Here is a 27,692-nt window from a genome sequence, read left to right on the forward strand (position 1 = left end):
TTTTGAAGGACTTTAAAAGCCAAAGAGAAGAACATGGGAGACATGGGAACTTCTTGTGCAAGGGAATGACATGGCCAGACCTGTGTCTTAAGAAAATTATTTTGACAGATATATGGAAAGAGGAGAGACATGTCGCAAGTAACCCATTAAAGAAGTTGTTATAGTCCAGGTGAGAGGTGATGGGAGCCTGAACTAGGGTGGTATCCACATAAGTGGAGAGAAAGAAACGAATGCAAGATATATTGTGCGGTAGAGTTGAGTGCATTTGGCGCCTGGCTAGCTACATATGAAGGAAGCACTAGAAAAGTTAAATATCATTCAGTCAATAAACAGTGAAAAAGTAGCTAAATAATCCAAAGTTGCAAACCTTGTGACTGGAAAGTGACTGGAAAGATGGTAATGTCCCTAAGAAAAATAGACAAATTAGGAAGAAGGGCAGGTTGGAGCTAGGGGTGGAGGGTGGAGTAACAAATTATCTTTTGGATATGTTGAGTTTGAGATGCATTCAGGCTTTCCAGTCAGAGAAACCTGATTGGCAGTTGGTAAAATGGACTTGGATTTGAGAGAGAGAGAGAGAGAAAGAGAGAAGAGAAGAGAAGGGAAGGGGAAGGGGAAGGGAAGGGAAGGGAGAAGGGAGAGATAGATACAAATTGGTTTTGTTTTTTGGTTTTGGTTTTGGTTTTTTTTGCAGGCAATGGGGGTTAAGTGACTTGCCCAGGGTCACACAGCTAGTAAGTGTCAAGTGTCTGAGGCCGGATTTGAACTCAGGTCCTCCTGAATCCAGGGCCGGTGCTTTAACCACTGCACCATCTAGCTGCCCCCCCCCCATAGATACATATTGGGGCTGCGTGCATAGGTCTAGGAGTCATCTGAGTAGGGATGATAATTGAACAGATGGAAACTGACCAACAGCAAGAAAGGGGAATGTAGGGAAAGACTAGAAGTGGACCTAGGCCAGATCCCTGAGGTACATACACCCTTGCAGAATGGGTGGGACATGGCTGATGATGCAGTAAAGGGGCCTGAGAAAGAATGGTCAGAAAGGTAGAAGTATAAGAAGAGATTAGTGTCGTGAAAACTCAGGGAAAAAAGAAATTCTGAGAGGAGGAGGAAGAGGACATATACTATAAGATAAAGCTTGAAAGGTAGGGTGTCCTTCTAAATTCTGGAGGGCCTTAAAGTACCAGATCAAAGAATTTAAACTTTATTTACTAGGCCACAAATAGGAAACTATTGAAGGGTTTTTAGCAGAGGAAAGCTATAACCATACCCATGCATTAGGAAGATAAGTATGGTAGCAGGTTGAAATATGAGTTGGAGAGGGGAGACAGTGGAAACAAGAAGATCCATTAGACTATTTCTTGTACCCATCCTCTAGTGTAGATGCTACTGAGCCACAGATCGTCTAGAAAACAAACAAACCTTATATTGCTCACAAAAGGCTTGTTTGTTTTCCCAAGACTTCCCCTTTTCGTTGTACTTTCATGTAAACTTTCACACTAAAGGACTTTAGGAATCTGATGGAGGGTTTTCTAGGCTTGACTTAGAATCTAAATAGCCTAACATATACCAATATTCTTGTTAAAGGCCCCATTTAATTCTTAGAGAAGATGCCTTGATAATGACCTTCAGAAATGCCATGTTTAGACTCAATATAGTCTGTTATGTTTGATCAGCTCATATTGCCTTTGAGTTCACCTTTGTGAAAGGGATAAATAATGGATTTTGAATGGGAAATGAGTGTCCAGTTTTTTCCATTAAAGAAATTCAGTCTTTCAAAAGTGTTTTTTCTTCATATGCCAAAACTTTCCCCCACACCATTGGTCTACTGTAAGACTCCTTTTCTAATGATTATTTACCAAAGGCCTAAGCAAACAGATGGCCATTTCCTTCCCTTGCCTTTCAGGCAACAGATTTCTTTCTTCTTGAGTTTGTTTAGTTTTTTCCCCCTTGCATTCATAGAGAGAAGCATTCCTTCTCTATGTTGAAATCACTGAGCCAATCAGCACGGTTTCATCAAATAGATGAGCAGAAATTCCTGATGAGCAACAATCTTCTCCTCCAGGATGCATGCTCATATCCTGTGCTGAGTAACTCAGCAGCTTTAGAAAGAGAGGAGCACATTTCTCTGTCCTCTTTGAATGAGGATATCCTTCTATTTGTTCAATGGTCCAGGAAGAGAGCTGTTGTTTGTGCTTGCTGGTGTTCTCTTAACATCCGGACCCAGTGAATCAGACCGCCCACTGGCGCGAAAGCTGCCCTAGCTGGACGTCAGCTGAAGACCAACAAAATAACAGCTTTGGAGGCAGTTCTGCCTGGAAGATGGGAGAACTAGTTGGGTTCTTTTCTCATTCCTCAGCTATGCATGTCATGGGTATTGTTCATAATGACTGTCTAACTTTGGGTAAGTCATTTTACTACCCTCTAACCATGTCTAAAAAAAAATTTACTGATTTGAGATAATTTTTTTTTTACCATGATCCAATTTTCATTTTCTGTGAAATCATTTGGATCAGCTATCGATCCAATTTGATTATGAGGATAACTAAAAGCATGGATGGATTTTTTTTTTCATCTGGTATCCTTCAAATCAAATGAAAAAATATTTATTGAAAACTCAGTGTGTGTAAGGCATTGTTGCTTTCATCAGAGTCAGTACGTAAGACTCAGTTTCACTGACTTTCATATAAATAACATATTGGAAGGTCTTGATTTTCAGACATTGTCCATTTCAACAAAGATTTCTCTTCCTCTAAGTTTTCCTAAAACATATTTGTACTGCTCATTTATCATTAATTATATGCTTCCTGATATTTATTATGGTGCACTAGAAGTGCCTAACACAGTAAATAAGGTGCTGAACTTGGAATCAGAAAGACCTAGGTTCAAATCCTACCCCTGGCACTTAACTCGTTACATGACTGGGCAATTCACTCAAATTCCATGAACTTAAGGCAGATTTACCAAGGCATAAATGGGTTGACTACTGCTTTGGATTGCTTTCTTTTTATGGAATGTATTCTCTGACTTACCTACCATACATGGGTAGAATATATACTGGCTTAGACAGTTTTCTTTTATGAATATATTTTGAGACTCTCTAGATAGCTCCTTGAAGTGTTTTTTTAAATATCATATCATCCATATAATAATTTATACATATGGATTACTTATTAATACTTGACTGATAAAATGTTCCTATTCCTTGGTTCCTTTTCTTATACTTTTCTTTAGCCTATATTTTCTGATTTTATTATTCTCCCTCTGACCCCAGGAATCTTCAGTGACCTCTCTCTCCCTCCCCACCTCTCTCCCCCCCCCCTCTCTCTCTCCCCCCCCTCCTGTCACACACACACATGGCCTATTCAATATAAAACAAAACCTAAATTTAGCATGATCTTCCACAATCTGGACCCAAGCTACCTTTTCAACTTTATCCCCACTTCATGCATTCTGAACTCTAGCCAAACTACACTCACTACTCATCCCCTGAAAACATCCTGTACTTTTTCTCCTCCATGCCTTTGCTCTGCCTATATTATTGAAAGTTTGCCCATTATTCATTCAAAGCCCAGGTCCAGTGCTATTTCCTTTATATACCTAGCTTCCCAAAAGCCATCAAATAGAAATAATCTTGCTTTCCCCCTGGGCTTCCATAGCAGTTTATATAACTCCTAGGGTATTTCTACACTATGTCATGTGTGTATGTATGTGTGTGTTTATGTGTATATGATTTCCTATATTTCCCACTAGATTGTAAGCTCCTTCAGGACAGGGTCTTTGTTATATTCATGTCTATACCCCACACTATTCCTCATCCATAGTAAGTATTCAATAAAAGGCTTGTTGAATTGAATTGAAATTTTTAATGCCTTGGTACTTTCAATAGCTTCCCCACTAAGATCAGAAAAAGACTCAGTCAACAAGCATTTATTAAATGCCTACTATGTGCCAGGCATTGTACTAAGACCAGAGATATAAAGGAAGGGGTGAGAAATAAAAAGGGGGTAAATTTAAATTAGGACATATCATTAATAAAAGGATTAGTGGAAAAGAAAAAGTTATAGGTTAAAATGATGTTGTATCATTATTTGCAGATTGAATCTTTCCATGCTTTTCCTGTCCCACATTGGCATGGATTCCTAAGAGTTGACTATACATGAATACAAGTTTGTGGTTTTTAGGTAGTAAGGCTAAGCTCAGTAGGCAAAAGGTTTACAGCAGGAGAAGTAGATGGGTCTTAATCCTCCTGCATTGTCAAGGAAACAGTCACAGCTAAGAATGATGGGACATAGAACAGACCACTTATCCTTAGTTGAAATGATTTCCAATGACCTAATGGTGACTTTCCTTAGAAGTAAATAGTACAAGTGAATTCTTGAATTCTTGTGCCTTTTTTTGCTTTCTTTTTGAGGTTCCTATTCTTGGAGAAGTAGGACTACAGCCAGTAAATATGACTTGGTAAAATGTTCTATTTCTCTGTATCATATAGTGATGTATCTCATTTTTACTTAGCAAAAGAAAATTAACCTTTACAGTTTCAGTTATTTGAATATATAATTATTTTTAAATTTTTTCTGATTTTCCCCCAATTACAAGTAAAATAATTTTTAACATTTGTTTTTTAAAATTTTGAGTACCAAATTCTCTCCCTCCCTCACTACCTTCCCTCCCTCATTGAGAAGGCAAGCAATTTGACATCAGCTACACATGTGCAGTCATGCAAAACATATTCCCAGAACATATATAGAATTATAAGAAGCAATGTGGGCATAGTGAGAAGAATGCTAGATCTGAAATCAGAAGGGATTTGAGTGCTAAAAAGTCCTGACTGTGACACTTACTGACTGAGTGACCATAAGTAAGTCCTTTATTCTCTCTGACTCTATTTCCTTCTCTGAAAAATGGGAAATAACAGATTTAGAGCTAAAAGTAAGACTAAAAGCCTTCAAGTTGAATACTTTACAGATAAGGAAACTGAGGATGAGAGAAGTTAATAACCTCTTTTCTATTAAGTTCAGTACCTACTTCACAGTCTTCTCCATCCTAACATCTTCTACCTTCAAAAACCTAGCCTACCTAGATCTTTAACTTTTTGTTTTCCATAATCTATGTCAATTGTGTCTCAGTAATGCACCAAAACTCTCCCCCCTGCCACACACACACACACACACACACATACACACACACACACACACACACTTCAGAACCTCTCCTCTTCCCATAAACCCAGAGCAACTGAATTTACTCTGGGTGCTGGAATTCCTCTTTACAGCTCTGGAATGCTCATCAAGGAGCCCTGGAGAAAAGAGCCAGAAACTAATAGAGTTTCATGAGACTTCCACTGCACCCACACAAGTACTCAAATCTTTCATTGGCACATGTATTCTTGGCATTTGGTAAGGTTGAGTTGCAAAGTAATAATAATTTAATTAGCATTAATTAACCATTTTAGCCTTTGGCAATTGGTGCTGACCAAGTCTTAAGTCTTCCCATAGTAGACACCAGAATGAATGGTCTATCATTATACTAAGATTATAGACCTCCCTCAGCCTAATATTATTATGATTTATGTTGGTTTTGATCAAAAATTGAGTTCACATTTACCTTAAGAAATCATCATTCTCCATTAAGAGGTTAGTCATAGAGTGAAAAAAGAGATGAATTTCCTTTGGAGTCAATATTACTTTAATCTCCTTTGGCTTGGATCTCTTAGTCTCTTTTGGTTGGAGTTTATAAAAAATGAGTACCTAGTAGCATTTTGCATATAATATTATGCTCTTAAATGATGATGTAGAGGACATAATCATTAAATTTTCTGGGATCATCAACTTTGATTGGTAGCTATTACCTTAGAAAACTAAATTAAGATACAAAATGACCTGACCAAATTGGGAAATTAGACAGACATATACAGGATGTAATGCAGTGCAGCACTGTTAGATACAACATAATTCAGTTAGGGAGGAAGAAAAACCTGTACTAATACAAGATGGCTGGCTTTTTACAAGCATCCTCATGCCTTCCCTTCCCACCCCTCCCAAGACACATACATCTTCTGAGTGGTGCTATGGGTCAAATGCAGGGAAACTCCAGAGCAACAACAGATTGTCATAGCAGCAAACCTAAACACAAATATACATCAGAGGAACCACAAGGTAACCATTTTCTACTCATTGGTTAAGTTTCCACAAGAGAACTGTATTCAGTTTGGGGACATACAGTTGAAGCATGACAGAGAAGACCTAAAGATGATCCAGAAGAGAAAAAAAATGAATGGTTACAACTAAGACACAATTTCTACAAGCAAAGACTAAAGGGTTATTTACTCAAAAGGAATAAAACTAAGAAGAAACTTAATAATTCTCTTCAAGTATATGGCATTCACCATTCATTTATTCATCAAGTATTTATTAAAGGGACATTATGTGCAAGACAAATGTAGAAGAGCAGTTAGGGGGCCTGAAGCCAGGAAGACCCATCTTTCTGAGTTCAAATCTGGCCCCAGACACTTACTTGTCGTGTAACCCTGAGCAAGTGACTTAACCCTATTTGCCTCAGTGTCCTCATTTGTAAAATGGCCAGAGAAGGATGTAGCAAACCACTCCAGTATCTCTGCCAAGAAAACCCCAAGTTGGGTTATGAAGAATCAGACACAACTAAAACGACCAAATAACAACAACATATATAGAGGATACCTTGACAATGAATAGCTATTCGATTTCAGTCCGAACAGGGCATAAAAAGAATGAAATATGCCCAAATCTCAGTGGGAGGCTTTAGGTGATGAATTAACTGCCTAACTCTATGGCTCAAGAGACACTGGAGTTCATTACTGTTAGGAGAGGTAGAGTGTCAAGTGATTTTAAGTACAAGAGCAGATTCCTATTTTTATGGATTGGTTTGGGTACTGCGATGTGCAGAAGGATGAAAGTCCTTTTCCTCTCTGATTCTGTGATTTTCTATTCACCATTGGTGGAAGCAACATCAGAAATGGCCCATTCCAGGAATGAATACTGTCTTACTCTTGGATATGATCTTTAGACTTCATTGAACACAAACACTGTGCTCTTGATTGTGTGCTCCTGTTCATGACATACACAGGAACACACACCATTTCTGGCACTGCTATGGACTAAAAGCATGGTAGGAAGATTATTTGCATATGTAAAATATTCTCACATCTGCCTTATTCACCTGCCTCAGCAGGTTCTACAGTTTGCTTAAAGCAAATACATTCCCTTGTCTAAAAAACATTCTGAAATATATTTTCTAATCCCTCCTGCTGTCAATTCGTTTTCCTCTTAAGAGACAGGGTGTTATCGAGGAAAGAGCATTGTTTTTGGAATCAGAAGACATAGGTTTGAATCTTGCCTCTGCTTCTTCACCTTTTTGGACAAGTCATTTAACTTCTCTTGGTCTCAACCCCATCTATAAAAAGAGGGGTTGGAAACATCACAAACGTCCCTTCCATTTTGAAATCAATGATCCTATGATCTTGTGATCTTTTCAAACTCAAAATCCTTTGAACCTTCCATATTCATATTAGTATCCTAGAAAAATTTGAAAATATGTATAATGATAACTGATATTAACTGGAGCAGCTAGGTAGGTAGTATAGTGCGATGGGTAGAGTGCTGGCTGTGCCTGGAGTCAGGAAGTCTTTAGTTCAAATCCTGCCTCAGATACTTAGGGGCAGCCTGGTGGCACAGTGGATAGAGCACAGGTCCTGAAGTTGGGAGAACCTGAGTTCAAATCTCACCTCAGACACTAGCTGTGTGACCCTGGGCAAGTCATTGTCTTAAACATCTGGGGCTATCTCTGGTCATGCTGATAAATATCATGCCACTGGACCCAAATGGCTCTGGAGGGGAGAGAGTGAGGTTGGTGACCTTGTATAGTCCACTCTCACTTAAATCCAATTCACTACAAGTCATGGCATCACCCTGAGGTCATGGTCCTCTACGAGAATGAAGGACAAACAACAACAAGCCTCAGATGCTTACTAGCTATGTGACACTGGACAAGTTGGCTGTGGTTTCCTGTTCCATAAAATAGGAATAATAATACCTCCTACCTCACAGGGTTGTTGTGAGAATCAGATGATTGATAAATGTAAAGCATTTAGCACAGTGCCCAGCACATATATTAGCACTATGTGTTAGCCATGACGATGATGTCACTTGAACTCTTTCCAACGTTGCCTTAGCTCTCTAAGTTCCACTGAAATTTGATGATGAGGTTATTTAGTGTATGGCACCTCTAAGGAAAGATAAACTTGCTGAAATTATTAAGTCTTCCACCTGTTCTGCCGCCTGGCTAAGCACTGAGATCTCACTCAACACAAATCCAGCTCTTGCAGCACCTGTTTCACTTCATACTCTCTTGATTATGAGGGTTTATCTCATAGCCACAGTGGGGGCTGCAGTGGAATTCATGAGTATTCCAGATGTGTGTCCCATTGTCAGCCAGCCTAGTAACACCAATGTTTATTGATAGGTTCCCAGGAGTCAGATAGCTCTCAGTCTGCCAAGAAGGACATGCTGGCTGCGTTGAAATCCAGGCAGGAAGCTCTGGAGGAGACACTCCGCCAGCGACTGGAGGAGCTGAAGAAACTGTGTCTTCGAGAAGCGGTAGGCAATGGGAATCTTGGCAAATGGGCAATGGGCAGCCTTGGAACACTGGGCTGTGCATGAATGTGTATTCAGAAACACATCTGGTGGGAGAGAGGGGGAGTGGTGGGAAGGACATAAGCACTAGTGAGAATCCTCCAGAGACACTCAAGGCTTCTATTGAAAAATGGCCGGAAGTTAATGAACCACACCAAAACTTGTTGCATTTGTTGCCTCCTAAGTCTTAAATAGTATCACACTCTAGAGTCCAGCGAATGGATGGCTTCTGCCAAGAGTTTGTGACTGCCTGAATATGATATTGTTATGGTTTGTATTGGTCTGAAAATAGGATAAATTTAAATCATATTTCCTATTGAAAGGTTAGGTTGGGGGTGAAAGGGGAAATCAGTGTTTTCACTTAATGCATAAATCCCCTTAGCCTCCTGGGTTTGAGTTTTGTTAATTCTTTCTTTCTTTCTTTCTTTCTTTCTTTCTTTCTTTCTTTCTTTCTTTCTTTCTTTCTTTCTCTCTCTTTCTTTCTCTCTCTCTTTCTTTCTCTCTCTTTCTTTCTCTCTTTCTCTTTCTTTCTCTTTCTCTTTCTTTCTCTTTCTTTCCTTTCTTCCTTTCTTCCTTCCTTCCTTTCCTTCCTTCCTTCCTTCCTTCCTTCCTTCCTTCCTTCCTTCCTTCCTTCCTTCCTTCCTTCCTTCCTTCCTTCCTTCCTTCCTTCCTTCCTTCCTTCCTTCCTTCCTCTTTCTTCTTTTCTTCCTTCCTTCTTTCTTTCTGTCCTTCCTTCCTTTTTTTCTGGAAAGAGCACCGGACTTGGATTCAGAAGACTTGGGTTGGAATCCCAGCTCTGTCACTTACTGGCTGTGTGACCTTGGGCAAGTCACTTAAGTTCCCTGAGCCCCAGCCTCCTCATCTGTAAAATGGGGATGCTAATACTTGCACTCACAGGGTTGTTGTGAAGAAAGCATTTTGTAAATCCAAAAGCCTATACATGTGAAGTATTGTCTTTCTTTCTTCCTTCCTTTCTTCCTTTCTTTCTTTCCTTCTTTCAACAAAGTTTGCCCACTGCTATTTTTTTTTAATTAACAAAGCAGTCTTTATCCAAGCCAATTGTGCACACTCATCATTTCACAGCTCATTGGGATTTGGAGCCTGCTAAAGTCCCTTGCCAGTGCTTCTGCATGTCCACCTCTGCCTCATCTTCCATTCCATGACTATTTCTGAGCATTTCTATAGATGTCGTTTTGAAATATAAAGTATATGATATATGTGGGGAGGGGAAAGAGAGGGTGTATGTGAGTGTTCTGTATGTGTGCATGTGTTTTATGTGTGTGCACTCCCACATTACAAGGGGTAAAGAGTCCAGACTAGGAAAGCACAAATGGGATTTCAGCCTTGGTTGAAAGAGACGTGCTTCCCTGCTGCCGCCCCCCCTTCCCCCCGCCAAATAATAATGGCTTACAGCAGGAAGAATGAAACAAGGGGGCCATAGACTGAGATCATATTACATTTTTCCTTCGCTTAATTATGGTCTGGATTGATTTAAACTAGAGTCTGCACAAAGCAGGACCATATTAATACAAATCCATTTCAAATCTTGGGAAAGCACAGGGCCTGGCCACAGATGTGCTATGTGAGATTGTAAATATCAGGAAACATTTTTATAAAGTATAGAAAGTATTCTTTTAAGCTAACAGGTCTACTATGTGTCTTTAATAAATGGATTTTTAAAGCCTTGTTTTGCATTTGAAACTGTCTAATACAGTAGTGCCTTCCACTTCTGCAAAAATCAGGAACTTTTTTAGAATTGGTTGCCTTCTCATGTTATGATGATGGCAAGAATGTGACCTCACACTTGTATAGCATTTCAGTTTGCAAAACATTGCCTTCCACTTGCATTATCTCATGTGATAGACTTTAACAGACCTTTTTACCGACTATATGCAAGACACTGGGCTTGATTCAGTGGAAGATACACATTTTATTTTATTTTTATGTGAAATTTATATACATATATATATATTTCAAATTACAGGTTAAAATGATTTTTAACATTAGTTTTTCAAAAAATTTTGAGTAGCAAAATTCTCACCCATAATGAATGCTCTCTAGGGAGATAGACATTTTAAAGGACAGTCTTTGCCCTCCTAGAATTTACAATATTTAATAAACACTATTATTAAATGATTAATTTATTTTATTGTTAATTTATTATGAATAATAATGAAATATTAGAGTATTAAATAAAATGTTAATGAAAATAGTTTTGTAATAATCCAGACTTTAACTAACAGTATCACATGATAATTACATCAACTCGAACAAAAAATATAATTTTGAGAATTTTTTTTCTGAAATAAAAATAAAATCTAACATCATGATGTTTTTTAAAGGATTCAAATACATTTTGAAATCTATTAGAGGAATCGTAGGATTTAAAGCAAGGCAGAACGATCTCCATTATAACAGACCCCAAAAGAACCAGAGCAAATGACAGTTTTCATGGAGAAGGAAACTAAGTCTCTCAGTGAGTTTAAATGACATGCAGGCAATAAGTGGTGATGTCTACACTTGAATCCAGGTGTCCATTTCAGGTCAGATATTGCCTTCCACTACCACCCTTCCCCCAAATTTCTAGCTTCCTATAACTTTGACACTAGGAAATTGAATAAAGAAGAAAAAAATAACTAACCCTCCACCCCACCCATAATTCTACTAAGTTCACTGTTTCATTTTTATTGGCAAAAGCCTCCCTTTCACCAATGGTATTCTCTTGTTTGTCTATAAAATACATATTTTGTATTCCACTCAGAATATTAAAAATTGCTATGAATTTCCTGCGTCAACTATGTAGCCATAAAGAGAGTGAGTGAGAAAGTTCCACATACTGTAATGAAGGTAGCTTGGGAAAGGCATCCACAACAGCAGCATCAAATTGCTCTTTCTTTTTGGTTACTTTGTTATTTATTCAGATTAAATTTTGGCCACAGACCTTGAATCTAAAAAGTTATGTTAAGCTGAATAGAAGACTACTGTTTTGGGGGGGGGGGGAGGGGAGTGAGGCAACTGGGGTTAAGTGACTGGCCCAGGGTCACACAGCTAGTAAGTGTTAAGTGTCTGAGGCTGGATTTGAACTCAGGTCCTCCTGACTCCAGGGCCAGTGCTCTATCCACTGTGCCTCCTAACTGCCCCAAGACTACTTAAAAAAAAAAATTTGTCATGGTCATCATTTTGAGTCATGAGTTAGTGACAGTTTTAATAATTTTTATATTTCTCCTTGGATGTTTCAAGCCAAAATGAAAGAAAAAAAACCCTCTAAAGTAGAGCTTGGTATTGTGCTATTTCTAGACAGGATCTCAGGGCAATAGTAAAACATTTTGTGGAATAAGCAAATGGTAATTCTTATGTAAAAGCTACTTTAAAGACATCAAAACTTTACCTTCCTTTTAAAAAGGGAAACAGAAGTACACAGAGTACCGTGTGTCAAAATAGTTGGCTATTGTACTATACAGGTAGGGACAGCTAGATGGCACCGTGGATAGAATCCCAGCCCTGGAGTCAGGAAGACTCATCTTCCAGAGTTCAAGTGTGGCCTCAGACGCTTACCAGCCGTGTGACCCTGGGCAAGTCACTTAATCCTATTTGCCTCAGTTTCCTCATCTGTAAAATGGGCTGGAGAAGAAAAGGGCAAGCCATTCCAATATCTCTGCCAAGACAACCCCAAATGGGGTCACAAAGAGTCAGACAGGACTGAAACAACTCAACAATGGCAACAACAAAATTGTACTCTATAATTGTTTACACTGAAGAAAATGGTGGGAGCTTATTAATCAGTGACCAAAAACCAGGGAAGGAGGGAAGGCCATCTGACTGCCTCAGGGTGGGGTAGTACCTGTAGCCTGACCATTTGGAATTGTTCTGCCCTTTGGATTCTTTCAGAACACTATTTTTAGATACATACACACATACTTATTGCAAAGAAATTAAAAGGAGTTTGTCACTCATGTCAATTGTATTTCTGATTTCTATTCATATTCTCATAAGGCAGCATAGTGTAGTCACTAAATACAGAAGCAGCCTTGGAAGCAAGGGGCTTTGGGTTCAGGTCCCACCTCCAGCACATGTTGTGTGACCCTGGCAAATCCCTTATTTCTCAGTGCTTTAGGACAAAGCTTCTTAAACTGCGGGTCTCAAGCCAACATGAGGTCATGTAACTGAATGTGGGGATCGCGAAAAATTTGGCAACAGTAAGAGGTTATGTATACCTCTTTTATATTCCTTTATGCCTGGGACCATATAAAAATGTCTTGGGTGAAAAGGGGTTGAGAGGGGGAAAAGGTTAAAGAAGCCCTGCTCTAGAGAACTCTCTAAGGCTAGAAGTAGTAGTTCTGCATTGGTAGAGGAAGTTTCACCTCTCCAGTTCCTAACTCTAGTCAAATTCTTTTTGTTGTTGAATCATGTTTCATGTCCGACTCTGGTTTTTTTTTTGGTTTTTGGTTTTTGTTTGTTTGTTTGTTTTGGTTTTTTTAGTGAGGCAATTGGGGTTAAGTGACTTGCCCAGGGTCACACAGCTAGTAAGTGTTAAGTGTCTGAGGCCGGATTTGACCTCAGGTACTCCTGACTCCAGGGCCGGTGCTCTATCCACTGCGCCACCTAGCTGCCCCTGTGTCCGACTCTTTGTAACCCCATTTGGGGTTCTCTTCTCCTCTTGTCTTGTCTTGTCTTCTTCCCTCCTCCTCTCCCCTCCCCTCCCCTTCCCTCTCTTCTTTTTTTTTTGGAGGAATTCAGGATTAATATGATTTGCCCAGGGTCACACAGCTAGTAAGTGTCTAAGGTTGGATTTGAGCTCAGGGAGTCTTCTGGATTCCAGGCTCAGCACTCTGTGCACTATGGCGCCTCCTAGCTGTTCTCATTCAAATTATTACTTATGTACAATCTAGCTTCTTTTAAGTTCAGCTGATTTCTTTAGGACTTTGTCCATATATATCCATCCTCCTGGGCACACTTAAGTTATCTATTTATTAATTTATTGTTCAGAGGTACATGCCAACATGTAACTATTATATTTTGTAAATGAACTTTTATGGAATTTTAAGCTCACAGGATTGGGAAAACAAGTTCATTTTATAGAACCTGAAGCCCTCACCTATATGGAATTTTCAAGCAGAAAATATGCCATATAGTAAATAACAAGCACCTCCTTAGCAAAGTCTCCTATAGCAGTTAAACTATATCAGACATTTCATAAACTCTGATCAAGGGAGGAGAACTAAATTCTAGGCACTGTGAACCAAAGCATGAGAGGAATCCCTACCCATGGTCTTGCAAAAGATTGCTTGAGGTGGGAAGGAGTCAAAGAGAACCCCTGAGTTGGGAGAAGTTACATAGAGCTCTCAATGGGCTGGAAAACCTCACCACTGTTACAAGGCCTGTGAACCTTCATTCCCCCCCCCCAAATTTCCAGTTCAATCCATTAGGAATTTTTTTTTTCATGTAGGAACAGCTGCCCTTTGATTTTTTAATGCAAGTCATTGGAGAAATTATTAACTTTATGGAAATTTATTTTGGAACTTACGGTTCTGGAATGCATCTTTCTTTTTTTTTGGTGAGGCAATTGGGGTTAAGTGACTTGCCCAGGGTCACGGAATGCATCTTTCTTGCAAGGCAAAGAGTATTTGTATAGACCTTAATTAAAATACAACTGTCCCATTAGGCATATCTATTGATGTTAAGCATTCCAAGATTATGAATTGAGAAGGGTGAGTGAATGTGTGCCTGTGTTTGTCTTAGAACATATGAGTTTGTGTGTATACATATATATCTGTATATTCACATATAGAGATATATATCTCCAATACCTATGCTTCTTGCCTCTACTAATGGTTTTTCATGTATACAGGAGCTTACAGGGAAACTACCAAGAGAATATCCCTTGGATCCAGGGGAGGAACCACCCATTGTTCGAAGAAGAATAGGTACTGCCTTCAAACTAGATGAACAGAAAATACTGCCCAAAGGAGAGGTGAGCCCTTTACTTTTAGTACTTGGATTATCTAACATTATCTGAATTTTTCTGAACATTCACACTGTACAAAGTTTGAGCAACAACTGCTCCTTATACTTTCCATATCCTCAATAATAATTCATTCATTCCTACTTAAGGCCAGAATTTCTCCTCCCCACAACTTATCCCCAGGTGGATAGATCAGGTCTTCTTAAACTTTTTCCACTTGTCACCCCTTTTCACCAAGGAATTTTTATGCGACTCCGGATATATAAGTATCTAAAATAGGCATACATAACCTTTTACTGTTGTCAGATTTTTTTGTGACCCCCCACATTCAGTTTAAGAAGCTAGGGGACAGAGCACTGGCCCTAGAGTCAGGAAAACCCGAGTTCAAATGTGGCCTCAGACACTGGGTGAGTCACTTAACTCTATTTGCATCATTTTCCTTACCTGTAAAATGAGCCGGAGAAGGAAACAGCAAGCCACTCCAGTATCTTTGCCAAGAAAACCCCAAATGGGATCAGACATGACTGAAACAACTGAACAACAACAAGCTAAAACCTGGCAGGATCTATGTTTGCTTGTTTTTAAATCTTTAAGAAAGTCTTCTCAAGAAATAAAATTTTTATCCCTTCCAAATTTCTAGATTCAGAGTGCCAAAAAGTATTAGTGGGAGATAAATATACAGCTCAGCCTACATTCAACTCTAGTGAGTCCACTATGAAATCCATTGCTGACCTCCAGCACCTGTACAAACATGGTTTCCTGCAAAATGTATAAAAAATGCCATGTGTTTCCAAAACCACCAGCTGCACAGAAACGATCAGCATGGAACTGCTGAGGGTTTGGCGAATGCTGTCCTCCATGCCAGGGGTTCCTCAGTCCTCACCTGATGGCAGCTTCTCAAATATCCATGTAACTGACTGTGGTTTTCAGGGTTCACTCTGCTTGTCAGATCCACCCTTGGGTGGGGGGGGGCAGGTGAGGCTACTACCGGACCATTTTGCAGGGCAGGTGGACTATCCCAGGGACCAGGGAGAAATAAATAAGAGAGACATGGTGATTTTTCTGTTCAGATATCAATGGTCCAACTCAAGGCATTTTAATATGTCTGCAAGCTCTTGAAATTCGGAAGAAGTTGGACCATGCCTAAGGGATCATAATGGTTAGGCAATTTTAAAAAAACACCAGGGCAGCTAGGTGGTGCAGTGGATAGAGCACCGGCCCTGGAGTCAGGAGTACCTGAGTTCAAATCTGGCCTCAGACACTTGACATTTACTAGCTGTGTGACCCTGGGCAAGTCACTTAACCCCAATTGCCTCACCTAAAAAAAAAAAAAAACACCATACTTTATAAAGATCATTAAACTTCAATGTTTAGCATGGAGAAAAAATTTTTATGAAGGGAGGGGTCAAGAAAGATATTTGATTGATGCTTTCAAACATCTGAAGGACTGTCACTACAGAAAATGGATTCAACTTGTTTTATTTTGTCCCAGAGGTAAGAAGTTAAATAAAATAAGTAAAAGTTGCAGACAGATTTATTCTGGATTACTATGAGGGGGAAAGGGATCAGAATTGATTCTAATCCGAATTGTCTTAAAATGGGACAGTCTGCTTCATAAGGTAGGGGATTCTCTATCACAGAACATCTTCAGTATGTTTTAGAGGGAATTCTGGATCAGTTAAAAGTTGTTAGATGACCTTTGAGGAGCCTCTGTAACTTCTAAATACTAGGGTTCGTACTGGGCTATGGTTTGGGCTCGGCTAAGGAATGGTCTATATTGAATTTTAAAGTGAAAGGGGACGTTTGACATAAATTAAGCCCTCATACAGAAAAATAGCTTATGATTACACATGGTCTTGTTGACTGAGCAACAGAGCTCTTCAAAAGGGTAGTTGTTCCTTAATAAGTCCCCTTTCCTCTCCTCTCAGCATCTTGTCCCCACTGTTTCCTCATTTGTCAGCAAAGATGACCTCTTCTTTCTTCTCAACTCGTGATTTCATTGGTTCAGGGAGATCGGGGTAAGGAAATGACCTCTCTTATGCAACTTTAAGAGAGTTGCCTGAGACACTAAGAGGTCATGGGATTGAAACCCAGGGGGTGTGGACTCTGAGGCCCACTCTCTATCCTCTATTCATGCTGCCTCTCCTCTGTTTTTGTTTTTTTGGTTGTTTTTTTTTAACTTTTCATAAATTAATTTTTTAAAAAAATGCTGACTGGCATTCCTCAAATGTCTTACACTCTAGCACAGGAAGAATTTCCTCCCCCATCCCCCTCCCACTACCTTTCCAGTCTGACTCCTTCAAATTTCTAAGTCAAATGTATTTTTCTTCCCGTTCCTTCCTACAGGCTGTCAACTGTACATACAGGGAGTTCAGCCTTGTGTTTTTCTTACTTTAATAGGCAGTGTTTGTTCTGGGCTCTCTCCCCACAAATCCCTGGGTCAGTGTCCTGAGCCATAGCTATCATAACAGCCCTGAAGCAGCTGTAAGGTTGGAGTCAGAACTCACAGAACAGTCATTGTCTCTGGTGACTTGTTTGTTTCAAGACATCAGAGTGTGTCGGCTTTCATTTTCTTCTCCCCTGGATGGAACCAATGTGATGAGCCCCTGAATACACTGGGGAGAGCTTTAACAACTGGTCGTCTCCTAAGAAGTTTCATTTCCTTCTTCCTTTCCTCTCCTGCTCTCCCACTTCCAGTTTAACACAGTTTAAAGTAAAATAAAAGCAAGCCGATGTGTTGCCCTTGATGGAGGCTACAGGGTCTGGCCAGGTGGCCTGTACCAGAAGGTATATTGGATTCAGCAGCTGAATTAGAAGCCCTGCTCATTGCAGCAAACACTGAAGGTTATTTTCTGCACCACTGAGATTAACAGCCACTTCACACTGGACAGCACAGGGGCTCCTCAGAGTTGGCTGACTGAGTTTGGGAGTTTTCTGTGGGGAATTAACAGACAAGATGGACGAAGGAATTTTGTCTCCCCCGTGTGAGCACACATATATTTGTGAAATGCCCATATAGCAGTGTGAGGGTTGCACATGTGACTTAGCCCCCATTATTTCCTCTAGAGGATTCCACATGTGCCTGCACAAAAGGAAACAATGACTGTCGTAGGGTAGTGATTTCCAAAAGAGCTTAGAGTATGGAAGGTCACCAGACAATCTCTGTGCATTTAAAGTCTATCTCTGGTCTGTCCAAAAAACAAAACAAACAAACCAAAAAGCATATGTGTATTTGGAAGGAGGAGTTGGGAAGTGTTGTAAATCTTTAAGCCACCTATTTCCCCTGACCAAAAGTAGGGGGTGAGCAGAATTCCATTGGACCTGAGATGAAGCATGCTACCTACCTCCAAATAGAAGAATGATGAAATCAGGGTACAGATTCAGGGTTTTTTCGTATGTCCAATGCAGAAATTGATTTTGTCTCAACTATGCATATTTGTTACAAAGGTTTTGCCTTTCTTTTTTTTTCTCATTAAGGTAGAGGTAGGGGGAGGTACGAGAAAACATTTTGTTACTTAAAAAAAGATAAAAAACATTATTTTAAAAATTTAAGGAGGCAGTTATGTGGCACAGTGGATAAAGCACTAGCCCTGGATTCAGAAGGACTTGACTTGAAATCCTCAGACACTTGACACTTACTAGCTGTGTGGCCCTGGGCAAGTCACTTAATCCTCATTGTCCCACCCCCAAAAAATTTTAAAGAAAAATAAGTAGGGGGTGGGAGGCTGTTTGGAGTAAGAACTCAGTGGTATATAGAAAGGAAGAAAAACTCAGACTGAAAATTGTTTCTGCCCTCCCTCCAATGCAGTAGTGACAGTGGAAGCCCTAGGGTTGGCCAAGAATGGAGGCAGTGAGGGAAATTGGGGGATGCGTGAGCTTGAACTGCTTCTATTCCTTTGCATCATGAAATAGCTTGGGAACGCACAGGAGAAACTGGAGTAAAGGGAAACCAAACACAAGGGGCTTTTTCAACTTAGACAAGTTTAATAAGGCAGGAAGGATGGAGATTTAATGACATCAAATTGAGTGTGCAGCCCTGTTGCACAAATACTTTGAGCATGACAAGTACAAAACATGTTGAACAAAAATATATTAAGAAGCATAGGTCAAGGAAGGGTTGAAGGAACTAGGAATGTTTAGAGGGAATATGATAGCTGCTGTGTGGTAGGGTAGGAAAAAATTTGGACTTAAGAGCCAGAAGCTCTGGGTTCGAATCCCAAGCCTGTAACTTTGAAAGAAAGGCTATGTCTTAGGATAAAGAAGTAACCTTAGAACTTTATATAGGTCTTCTAGTTCTCAGCATCTTCATCATCCATATGAAGAAACTGAGATCCAAAGAGACTGAATAACGTCCGTTGGCAGCACCATGATCTCTCTACTCAGTTCTTCCAACTGCAAAAGCAGCCTTCTTTCCACTGCACCCCGCTCTCCATGTGACCTCAAGCAAAGCTGGCAATGTTGAGCTGGAGCAGTGACAAGGTTCAGCAAAAGAGGTGGTGTGGCAGTTGTGTTGGCATGTAAAAGTGAGGAAAAGGGCATGAGTGAGAATATAAATGTGGGCATTTCAGTAAGTGCCTTTGATGAGGGTGTGAACACATAGCATTTAAAAGCATATAAGCTTCATCTGAAAATCAGCAAAAGGCAGACCAGGAATGAATGAATGAACGAACAAACAAAAAACTCTGAGGATAGAGTTTGTCAGAGCAGAAGGTTGGGACAGGGAAAGGAAGAGTATGGGGAGAAAAACTTCTAAAGGATCTGTGAGAGAGGGACTCTAAATATGAGGGACAGAAACTGTGCGTGACAAACAGGTGCGGAAGAAAAGTCTGAAATGGCTGACAGGAGGAGAGGCATGTGTAATGTGAATCGTGTCTGGGCAGCCCCTTGTAGTGAGCAGCTAATGAAAGTGACAGTGTAGCTTACATGTGGGTATGAATGTCTTGTTGGCAAAGTGACAGAAAGAATTTCAATTGTGAATGCTAGCTGGGCTCTAGAGCAATGCTGTATCCTAGACCACAAATAAAAAGGAAATCACAACGGAATGGTTACCGCCCAGGCTTTGTTGTTACAGGCCCTGAAAGAGACTGCAAAATTGATGTTGAGAAGTCCCAAAACCTTATAGGATGTGGAGTATAATTTTTTTTTTTTAATTTGGAGGCAATTGGGATTAAGTGATTTGCCCAGGGTTACATAGCTAGTAAGTGTCTGAGGCTACAATTTGAACTCAGTTCCTACTGACTCCAGGGCTGATGCTCTCCACTGCGCCACCCAACTGCCCCAGTAATAATATGTGTGTGTGTGTGTGTGTGTGTGTGTGTGTGTGTGTGTGTGTGTGTGTGTATGTTTTTAAATCACCACCTCACAACAGGAAATTAGTAAATCAAGGAGACATGCCCAGGACACTCTGATGCTGCAGATTTAGGAATAGTGGCCACCTTATTGAAGATGTTAAGCAAGTTCCCATTGATGTTAAAAGTTTTGTTTCTTGTCACCTAGTAATGACGGTGGAAAAAACACTGATTCTGGAGTCAGTCAAATCCCATGTGTTGCTTACTACCTTCAATCTAGGTCATTCATGTGGGCCTCAGTTTCCTTATCTGTAAAATGAGGGTTTGGATCAGACAGCCTCTCAAGTATCTTCCAGTGAGTCTGCAGAGTAGTTTGGCTGTTCTTCTGTTTCAGTATCCCAAAACACTCAAGTTTAGTTGTGTGAATGAGTCCTTGTTTTCTCTTCCCACAGGAAGCTGAGTTGGAGCGCCTGGAACGGGAGTTTGCCATTCAGTCGCAGATTACAGAAGCCGCCCGTCGCCTGGCCAGTGACCCCAATGTCAGCAAGAAGCTGAAGAAACAAAGGAAAACCTCTTACCTAAATGCACTGAAGAAACTGCAAGAAATTGAAAATGCAATCAATGACAACCGCATCAAGTCTGGGAAGAAACCCACACAGAGGGCTTCACTAATAATAGATGGTCAGTGCCCAATCTCTCTTCATGGCCTGAATTTCTATCAGTGTGAACCACGTAGGAAATGTAATCAGCTAGAACCCCAGAAAACTAGGAACTCAAGTTCTGCTGGGGGTTCTGAGCCCTCATGCCTGCATGGCCTGAGGCGTATAAATTAACCACTCGGTGCTTTCATTTATCCCTTAATAAAACAGAGTTATTAATGCTTGCGACTAGATCAGAGTAGCAAAGTACTCTCAGATCCACAGATGAAAGAAAACTATATAAATCAAATTATTATTTCTACTAACTACTAACCCTGGGAGAAATTATGGTGAAGAAGGCCAGCCGGTCTACGATGTGAATTTTTCCTCTGCCCGTTTACCCAAGGCAGAGGCAGCCTGATCTAGCAAACCAGGTTCAGGTGTGAGGACTGAAGTTAAGGCTGTGAAGAACATCCTTCATGTCCTTTGGTCTCTCCTCCCACTTCTGAGCAGAGCCTTTGTCAACTTTGAAGAAGGGTGGGTCAACAAGGTGGGCACCATGACAACCATCTCTCCTTGATACCTCTGTCTTTACCTTCTTCACTGCCCTGTAATCAGGGCTCACCCTGCCAACACTAGCTGTTGTCCTGAAAAGTGTAGTACCACTCCAGCACTCCAATAGCCCGATCTTCCTGCTGCCCTTCACCACCCCCACAACCCAAGCTCCCCATGGTTGCCACCCTGCCAACACTACTGCCCCCGGCCTTGAGTGATTCAAACAGTGTGACCCAAGATCCAGGAATATTGAGGGTGACTCTGTTTATTTAGCCAAACAAAGAATAAAAAGACCCCTGACTGAAGCAAAAAAATCCCTCCTACTACCATCCTTTTTAAAGAGTCAGAGAATTCTTCTGGAGACACTGTCAAGTGTTCTTTCATAGATTATACATTTTTAAAATACTCTCCCTTTAGGAGATTATAAACAAGCATCTTTCCCTTTCCTTAGTATGCTGTGTTGGTCTTGGCTCAGCAGTGGCCTTCCTTCTCGGATTCCCTTCCCCCATTCTTTTTAAAAGAGCCGAGACTAACCTGGTAGAGTAAATGGAAACAAATAAATCCTTCTTTTCTTATTTAATTCTTTTATTTGCATACCTCTTTATGCCCCATTGAAAACATTTATGGTTCGTGTTCCCAGTTCTGAGATGAAACATCCATCAGGGCCAACAGACCAGAATGAGAAGAAATTCAGGGATGGAATGGAATGTCTCTGGTGATTTGCCACAGGGGAAGCTCCAACTTTATGGAGCCCTCCAACTAAAGGCTAATCTGACATAACTACAACGGAGGTGCAGCCTTAAAAGAATCCATCTGTACAATCCTTTGGATTCTTCCCTCCAAACTAGAGCCATGCAAAAATGCGGGCCTTGCTTTCTTGAGAATGTGTTATTTCAACTTTGCTGCCTCATTGAAGTCATGTTTATATCTCAAGGGCCTACTTGAGATGGAGAGGTAATTGGGGCCTTCCTTGGACCCCCACAGGCATGATTTTACTTTTTGAGAGATAAGGCACTTGACTGGGATTCAAGAGACCTGGACGGTTTTCTAACTTGGCCAGTGACTGTCAGAACAACTTGAAGCAAGTCATCTTCGTTTCCCCAGCTGTAAAAGGGAGAGGGAGATCATTTTTACTATCCACCCCTTAAGCATGTTTGCTAGATTAATTGAAAACACCATTTGTAAAATAAGCTTCTAGAAGAAAGAGGTTCTCTTTATCCTGCTTGTATCTGCTCTGATAGACTCGAAAAATTCATTAGGAAGCCACTTATTGGCCAATAACAAAAGGGAAACACCTCGACTAAGCTTTTTGCCCACATAGTACATGTAAAAAGAATATCATCTGTCGTCTCATTTCAGTTAAGTTCCGTTCTTGTGCTGTGATAGCAAAGGGGCCTAACTGAGGGAGGGACAACTTTTATACCTGACATTAAACCATTCCATGTCCCAGTTTTTTCTTCTTTGAAGGAATGCTATCCTGCCATGCAGCATCACAGCCATGGGATTAGGGAGATTTGTTAGGTGGAGCTAATGTAAAAGAAATGATGATCAGCATTAGAATTACTTCTAATATTTCTATGTTGGTTGAGTGTTGCTGCTGATTGGGAAGAAAGGGGTGAGAGTGTAGAGTAGGAGGGTAGCAGCACACTCTTCTAGGTGAAGCTCCACATGAGAAATGTTTGATTCAGAACAACAACAAAAAGTGCTCTATGGGGCAGCTAGGTGGCACAGTGGATAGAGCACTGGCCCTGGAGTCAGGAGGACCTGAGTTCAAATCTGGCCTCAGACACTTAACACTTACTAGCTGTGTGACCCTGGGCAAGTCACTTAACCCCAATTGCCTCACTAAAAAAAAAAAAAAAAGTGCTCTAACTTCGAGTTCTTCTGCTTTGTTTCTTGCCAGATGGAAATATTGCAAGTGAAGACAGCTCCCTCTCTGATGCTCTTGTTCTTGAGGATGGTAAGTAGTTAATTTCCAGCTTGAAAATCTGGAACTTGGACCAGGTTTAGGGTTTTCTTTAGGTTATTTTAGGTTCTGTCCTTCTTGAGCAAGAGGGTTTTTTCTAATTCTGTGATTCTGTTACTCAAGTTTATAAAATCAAATAGTTATAACTATTATTATGATGAATTAACCATTTGCATTCATGAGAGGTGGTAGAGTTGAGTGGACAGCCAGCTCCTGGAGGCTTAAAGATTGATCTCAAGTCCTGTCTTTGACACACACTGATCAGGTGACTTTGAGGAAGCCATTCAGTTTCCCATTGCCCTGTGAAATTCTCTAAGACCAGAAATTATAGTTGAATTTTCAGTCATTGTATAGGAGGGGAGTTTCCCACATTAATGAAATTACTATCTAGACCAAACAAGGACACTTTACTTTTTCACAAATCATTTTTTCTCCAAATAATGCTGTGAGGTGCAGCAGTTATAAGAGAGAAGGAGGATTATATAGGGGTAAATATAAAGTTTTATTCTGGAGTTCAAAAAACCACCTTCACAGGTATAAGATGGTAGAGGATGGTAGAGAATAGTTTATCTAAAGAGCTGATTGTCAGTGGACTGAAAATTAGTAGTGGGAAGGAGCAGCCAGAAATGAAATGTGATCTCAGGCTGCACTGAAAGGCATGGCTTCTAGAATGAGCAGGGTATCCTGGTTAGGCTTCATCTAGAATATTATGTTCAGTACTGGATACCAGTTTAGGAAGGACGCTGCTGAACTGGAAAGATTTTGGAGGACAACCATGATGGTTGGTAAAAGGCCTCGAGTCTTGTCCTATGAGGTTCAGCTGAAGGAACTGGAGAAGAATCTGGAACATGGGAATTGCTGTGTTCCACTATGTGAAGGGCTGTTGCATGTAAGAGGTGTCACTATCGTCTTTTCTGGCCTGAAAGAGCAAAACCAGAAAGTGTTTGAATGGCAAAAAAGCAAACTGGGCGTGCTGCAGGGAAATTTTCCTAGCAAGCAAAGAAGTCCCCAAAACAGGCCGGAGTGCCACAGGACACAGCTGATTCCCAATCATTGGAGCTCATTAAGCAAAGGCTGGATGATTATTTGTGAGGAAGGTCAGAATGGGGACTCCTTTCTGGTAACAGGCTGGTTTAAATAGCCTTAAAAAAAAATTATGTGACAGGAAAGGTGAAAAAATTAGGACCAACTAAAATATCCATTGGTTTCCCAGTCTCTGCACTGAGCCAAGCAGAGGAGTGTGGGGTGGGAGATAGCCTGTGCCAGGCTTTCACTTTTTTCTTTCCATGACTAAGGCCACATTTTGAATGGGACAGAGCATCTCAGTTTTGCCTGAGGTTTCCTTTAGAACGCCTTTTCATTTTGGGAGCTATGGTAGGGGTCACAGGTCTCCAGCTGGAATGAACTTGGAAGAAGTCCTTCCAGGTTCTGGGTTTGACCTTCAAAATTACTTTGAAATTTCCCATCAGGTTCTGGAAAAGTAACAGTTAATAGTTTCCTTTTTAAAATTTCCTAGAAAACAGCTTTGAAAGTAATATGTTTAAACATATGGGGTTGTTTTTGTTTTGTTTTTTAAAGCAAGCTATCCATGATATTATGGTTTCACATTCAGCCCATTTTCTGTTAACTCTGTATGGCCAGTTTTTGCTCATTTTGATGATCCTTCATTTAGAATCCTTTTTTTTTTTTAAATGAAAAGCTAAGGCATGCACAGAATTTTTTTTAAAAAGAAAAATTCCTAGGAAAAAAAATGGAATTGATTTTTAATTAACATAGAAGAAAAAAAAGAAATACCAACATGGAACCCTTTCTGAGAATGTTCTTGTGGGTCTTAATTCACATGTTGGAGGTGGAGACATTAATTATATGAAAACATAATATAAGGAGCAGTTGACTTTTTTTTCTCTTTTGGGAAAACCTCAAACTGGCAGTGATAAGTAGCTGTTGAGATGGGAAAACCTAAAAGGTTACCTAAGAAGTGGTAGTAATAATGATAATTACAGTAATAATAATTGCTACTGATGTGGGCAATGCCTGGCAAGTTATTTAACTAGTCATCTTGGTCTTGCTATTAGAAAACCAAATTATAATATTTTTATTACTTATTTTACTACATGGGAGGTGAGGAAAGGAGTATGAGGGGAGAGCTGGCCGACCTGTGGACAAAGCATTGCCTTGAATTTCTGAAATCCTGGTTATGCCAATTGGATGGAAAACTAATTTGTTCCCTGTAGGTCTCAGTTTCTCTAGCTGTGCAAAAGATAAGGTAGAGGGGCAGCTAGGTGGCACAGTGGATAGAGCACCGGCCTTGGAGTCAGGAGTACCTGAGTTCAAATCTGGCCTCAGACACTTAACACTTACTAGCTGTGTGACCCTGGGCAAGTCACTTAACCCCAATTGCCTCACTAAAAAAAAAAAAAAAAAAAAAAAAAAAAAAAAAAAAAAGATAAGGTAGACTTCTTTTATGGCAGTGACATCAGGGAATAAGACTAATACCTATATTATAATTTAAATTTAGGATTATAGCATCATAGACCTAGTGCTCAAAGGGGACATCTGGTCTTAATCCTTTCATTTTACAAATGAGGAAACTGAGCTTAGCAAATTGAAGGGACTTGTCCAATGTTACACAGGGAGTAAGTGTAAGGGGATGGATTTGAATCTAGAGCCTTGAAATGCAAATTCTGCTCTTCCCACAATTCCATACATGCTGCCTCCACCATTTTCTTGATATTGCTGTCATTCACTTTATTGATGACAGTGCAGTGGTTTGACTCATATTTTAGTCTAATATTGGTAACAGCAATGTCCATGTAGTATCATCTCTCTGTCTCTGTCTCCCTCCCTCCCCCACTCTCACTCTCATTCTTTCTTCTCCCCCCCTCCCACTTTTCTCCATCAAAGTATAGAGTTACCCTCCCCAGTCTTGTTTTACAACCTTCAAGCCAGCACCCAAAAGAGTTTCCTCTGGTTAAGTATATTTCTCCAGGATATCGCAGACCTCCAGGTCTACAGAGCAAAAAGAGTATCCCAGAGTGATATCTTTCACAACTCTTATGAGATATGAGCAGTCTATATCATTGGTTCTCTTATGGTTAGGAGCTTACTGCTCCTAGCTGCTGCTAGAACTTTTTTATTCTCCCTCAAGTTCCCCGCCCTTCTTCAAACATCATAGCAACCCTTACCTCTAACCAAAGCTAAGGGCCTCATGGAGAAGACTAAGACCATCAAACCCCACCTCCTTCATCCCAGAATAGAGCTATCTTTATGCCTCTATTCTCATCCTTCACTGTAGTTTCTGAAGAAATCACATCCTACTTTCTCTCAGAATCTATTCCACCTGTACTCAGTATGTTAGTCCTTCTTGCCTTCGGAGAAACTCAGCTTCCATATTTTTTCCTTCTTCCAATATATTCAGTTTTTTCCTTCTCCGTTGGCTTTTCTTATGCCTTCAAACATGTGGAAGCCTTTCCTCGTCTTGAAAAAATTTTCATCCAGTCCTTTCAACTACCATTCTTTTGCTCTCCTTCCTTTCATAGACAGATTCTTGGAATCAGTGGTCTTCTGCCTCTTTCTGCATCCCCCACCTCCTCCATCACCCTCTGGAGTTTGGCTTTTCCTCTAAGCATGCCACTGAAACTGAACTTTCTAAGGTCATCTTTCATCCTAATCTACAATCCCATATTTCTGTACAACCATAAAACATGGTCTTCCATCACTGCAAATTCAACGTGTCTAAAAGGAATCTTTACTCCTCTTTGAATATCCAACCTTTTGATCAATGACACTATAATTTTCCCTGCTCTGCAAAATCAATACTTGGACATAATTTTTGCCTCTCTGCTCTCCTTCACCACTTCAATTCCAATTTGTCACCAAAATTTCCTTTCTTCACAATATCCATCAAATTTTTTCTTTTTCCCTATTCTCAATGCCTCCTTCATTTCCTAAGTTTTTTCAGTACTTGCTTTCTATCTGATCTCCCTGCCTAGTCCTTTCATTCCATAATATATCATGCCAGATAAATATTTCTTACAACACTTTATTCATGTACCTCCCCAGATTAAGAAACTACAACAGCTCTCTATTAATTATTAGATCAAGCCACAAATACTCACAATGACAAAGATGACCCTTTATCAGGTGACCTCTCCCATCTCATCCAATCTTTTCTCACATTCTTCTCATCACAGACTATTTATTCTAAGAAGGATCAAATGAGATTAGGGACTTACCAATTGAGTTGTATCATACATACATTTAATTTGTGTGAATTCGACAATGTGTTCACTATTGCCCTTGTCCCCAAAAGAAGAGAGAAAAATAATCACTGAAGTAGTACAGATGGTTCTTACCACCATTCCACTTAATAAGTGTTTGCCCCAACAGTGAGCATGATAATCTGCTATTCCCTCCTTTGGTCTCAGTTCCTACATGCCTTTCATGGAGGGTAATTCTCCTTTTCATCATAGCTACAGACAGAATTATTGGTTCTGCTTGGGCTGATCAGAGAGGGCCATCTTCTTTGGCCTGTACAGCATTTCTGGTCAGCTAGCTTTGTGTCCTATCTTGTCTCATGGTAAAAACAGGAAGAAGAAATAGTTGAATTGGGAT

The 27,692-nt window shown here is 40.2% G+C and overlaps 1 protein-coding gene across 1 annotated transcript in view; it reads left to right on the plus strand.

Annotated features, from left to right (window-relative positions):
• FRMD4A (FERM domain containing 4A) overlaps nucleotides 1–27,692 on the plus strand; it is a 313,453-nt gene that overhangs the window by 263,572 nt on the left and 22,189 nt on the right. The window contains exons 16-19 of the mRNA XM_043967592.1: nucleotides 8,500–8,633; nucleotides 14,518–14,640; nucleotides 20,372–20,600; nucleotides 23,016–23,072. Coding sequence (XP_043823527.1) covers nucleotides 8,500–8,633; nucleotides 14,518–14,640; nucleotides 20,372–20,600; nucleotides 23,016–23,072 — 543 coding nt within the window. The remainder of the gene's footprint in view (nucleotides 1–8,499; nucleotides 8,634–14,517; nucleotides 14,641–20,371; nucleotides 20,601–23,015; nucleotides 23,073–27,692) is intronic.

This window comes from Dromiciops gliroides, chromosome 5, assembly GCF_019393635.1.
Source record: "Dromiciops gliroides isolate mDroGli1 chromosome 5, mDroGli1.pri, whole genome shotgun sequence".
In the NCBI taxonomy this organism is placed as follows: Eukaryota; Metazoa; Chordata; class Mammalia; order Microbiotheria; family Microbiotheriidae; genus Dromiciops; species Dromiciops gliroides.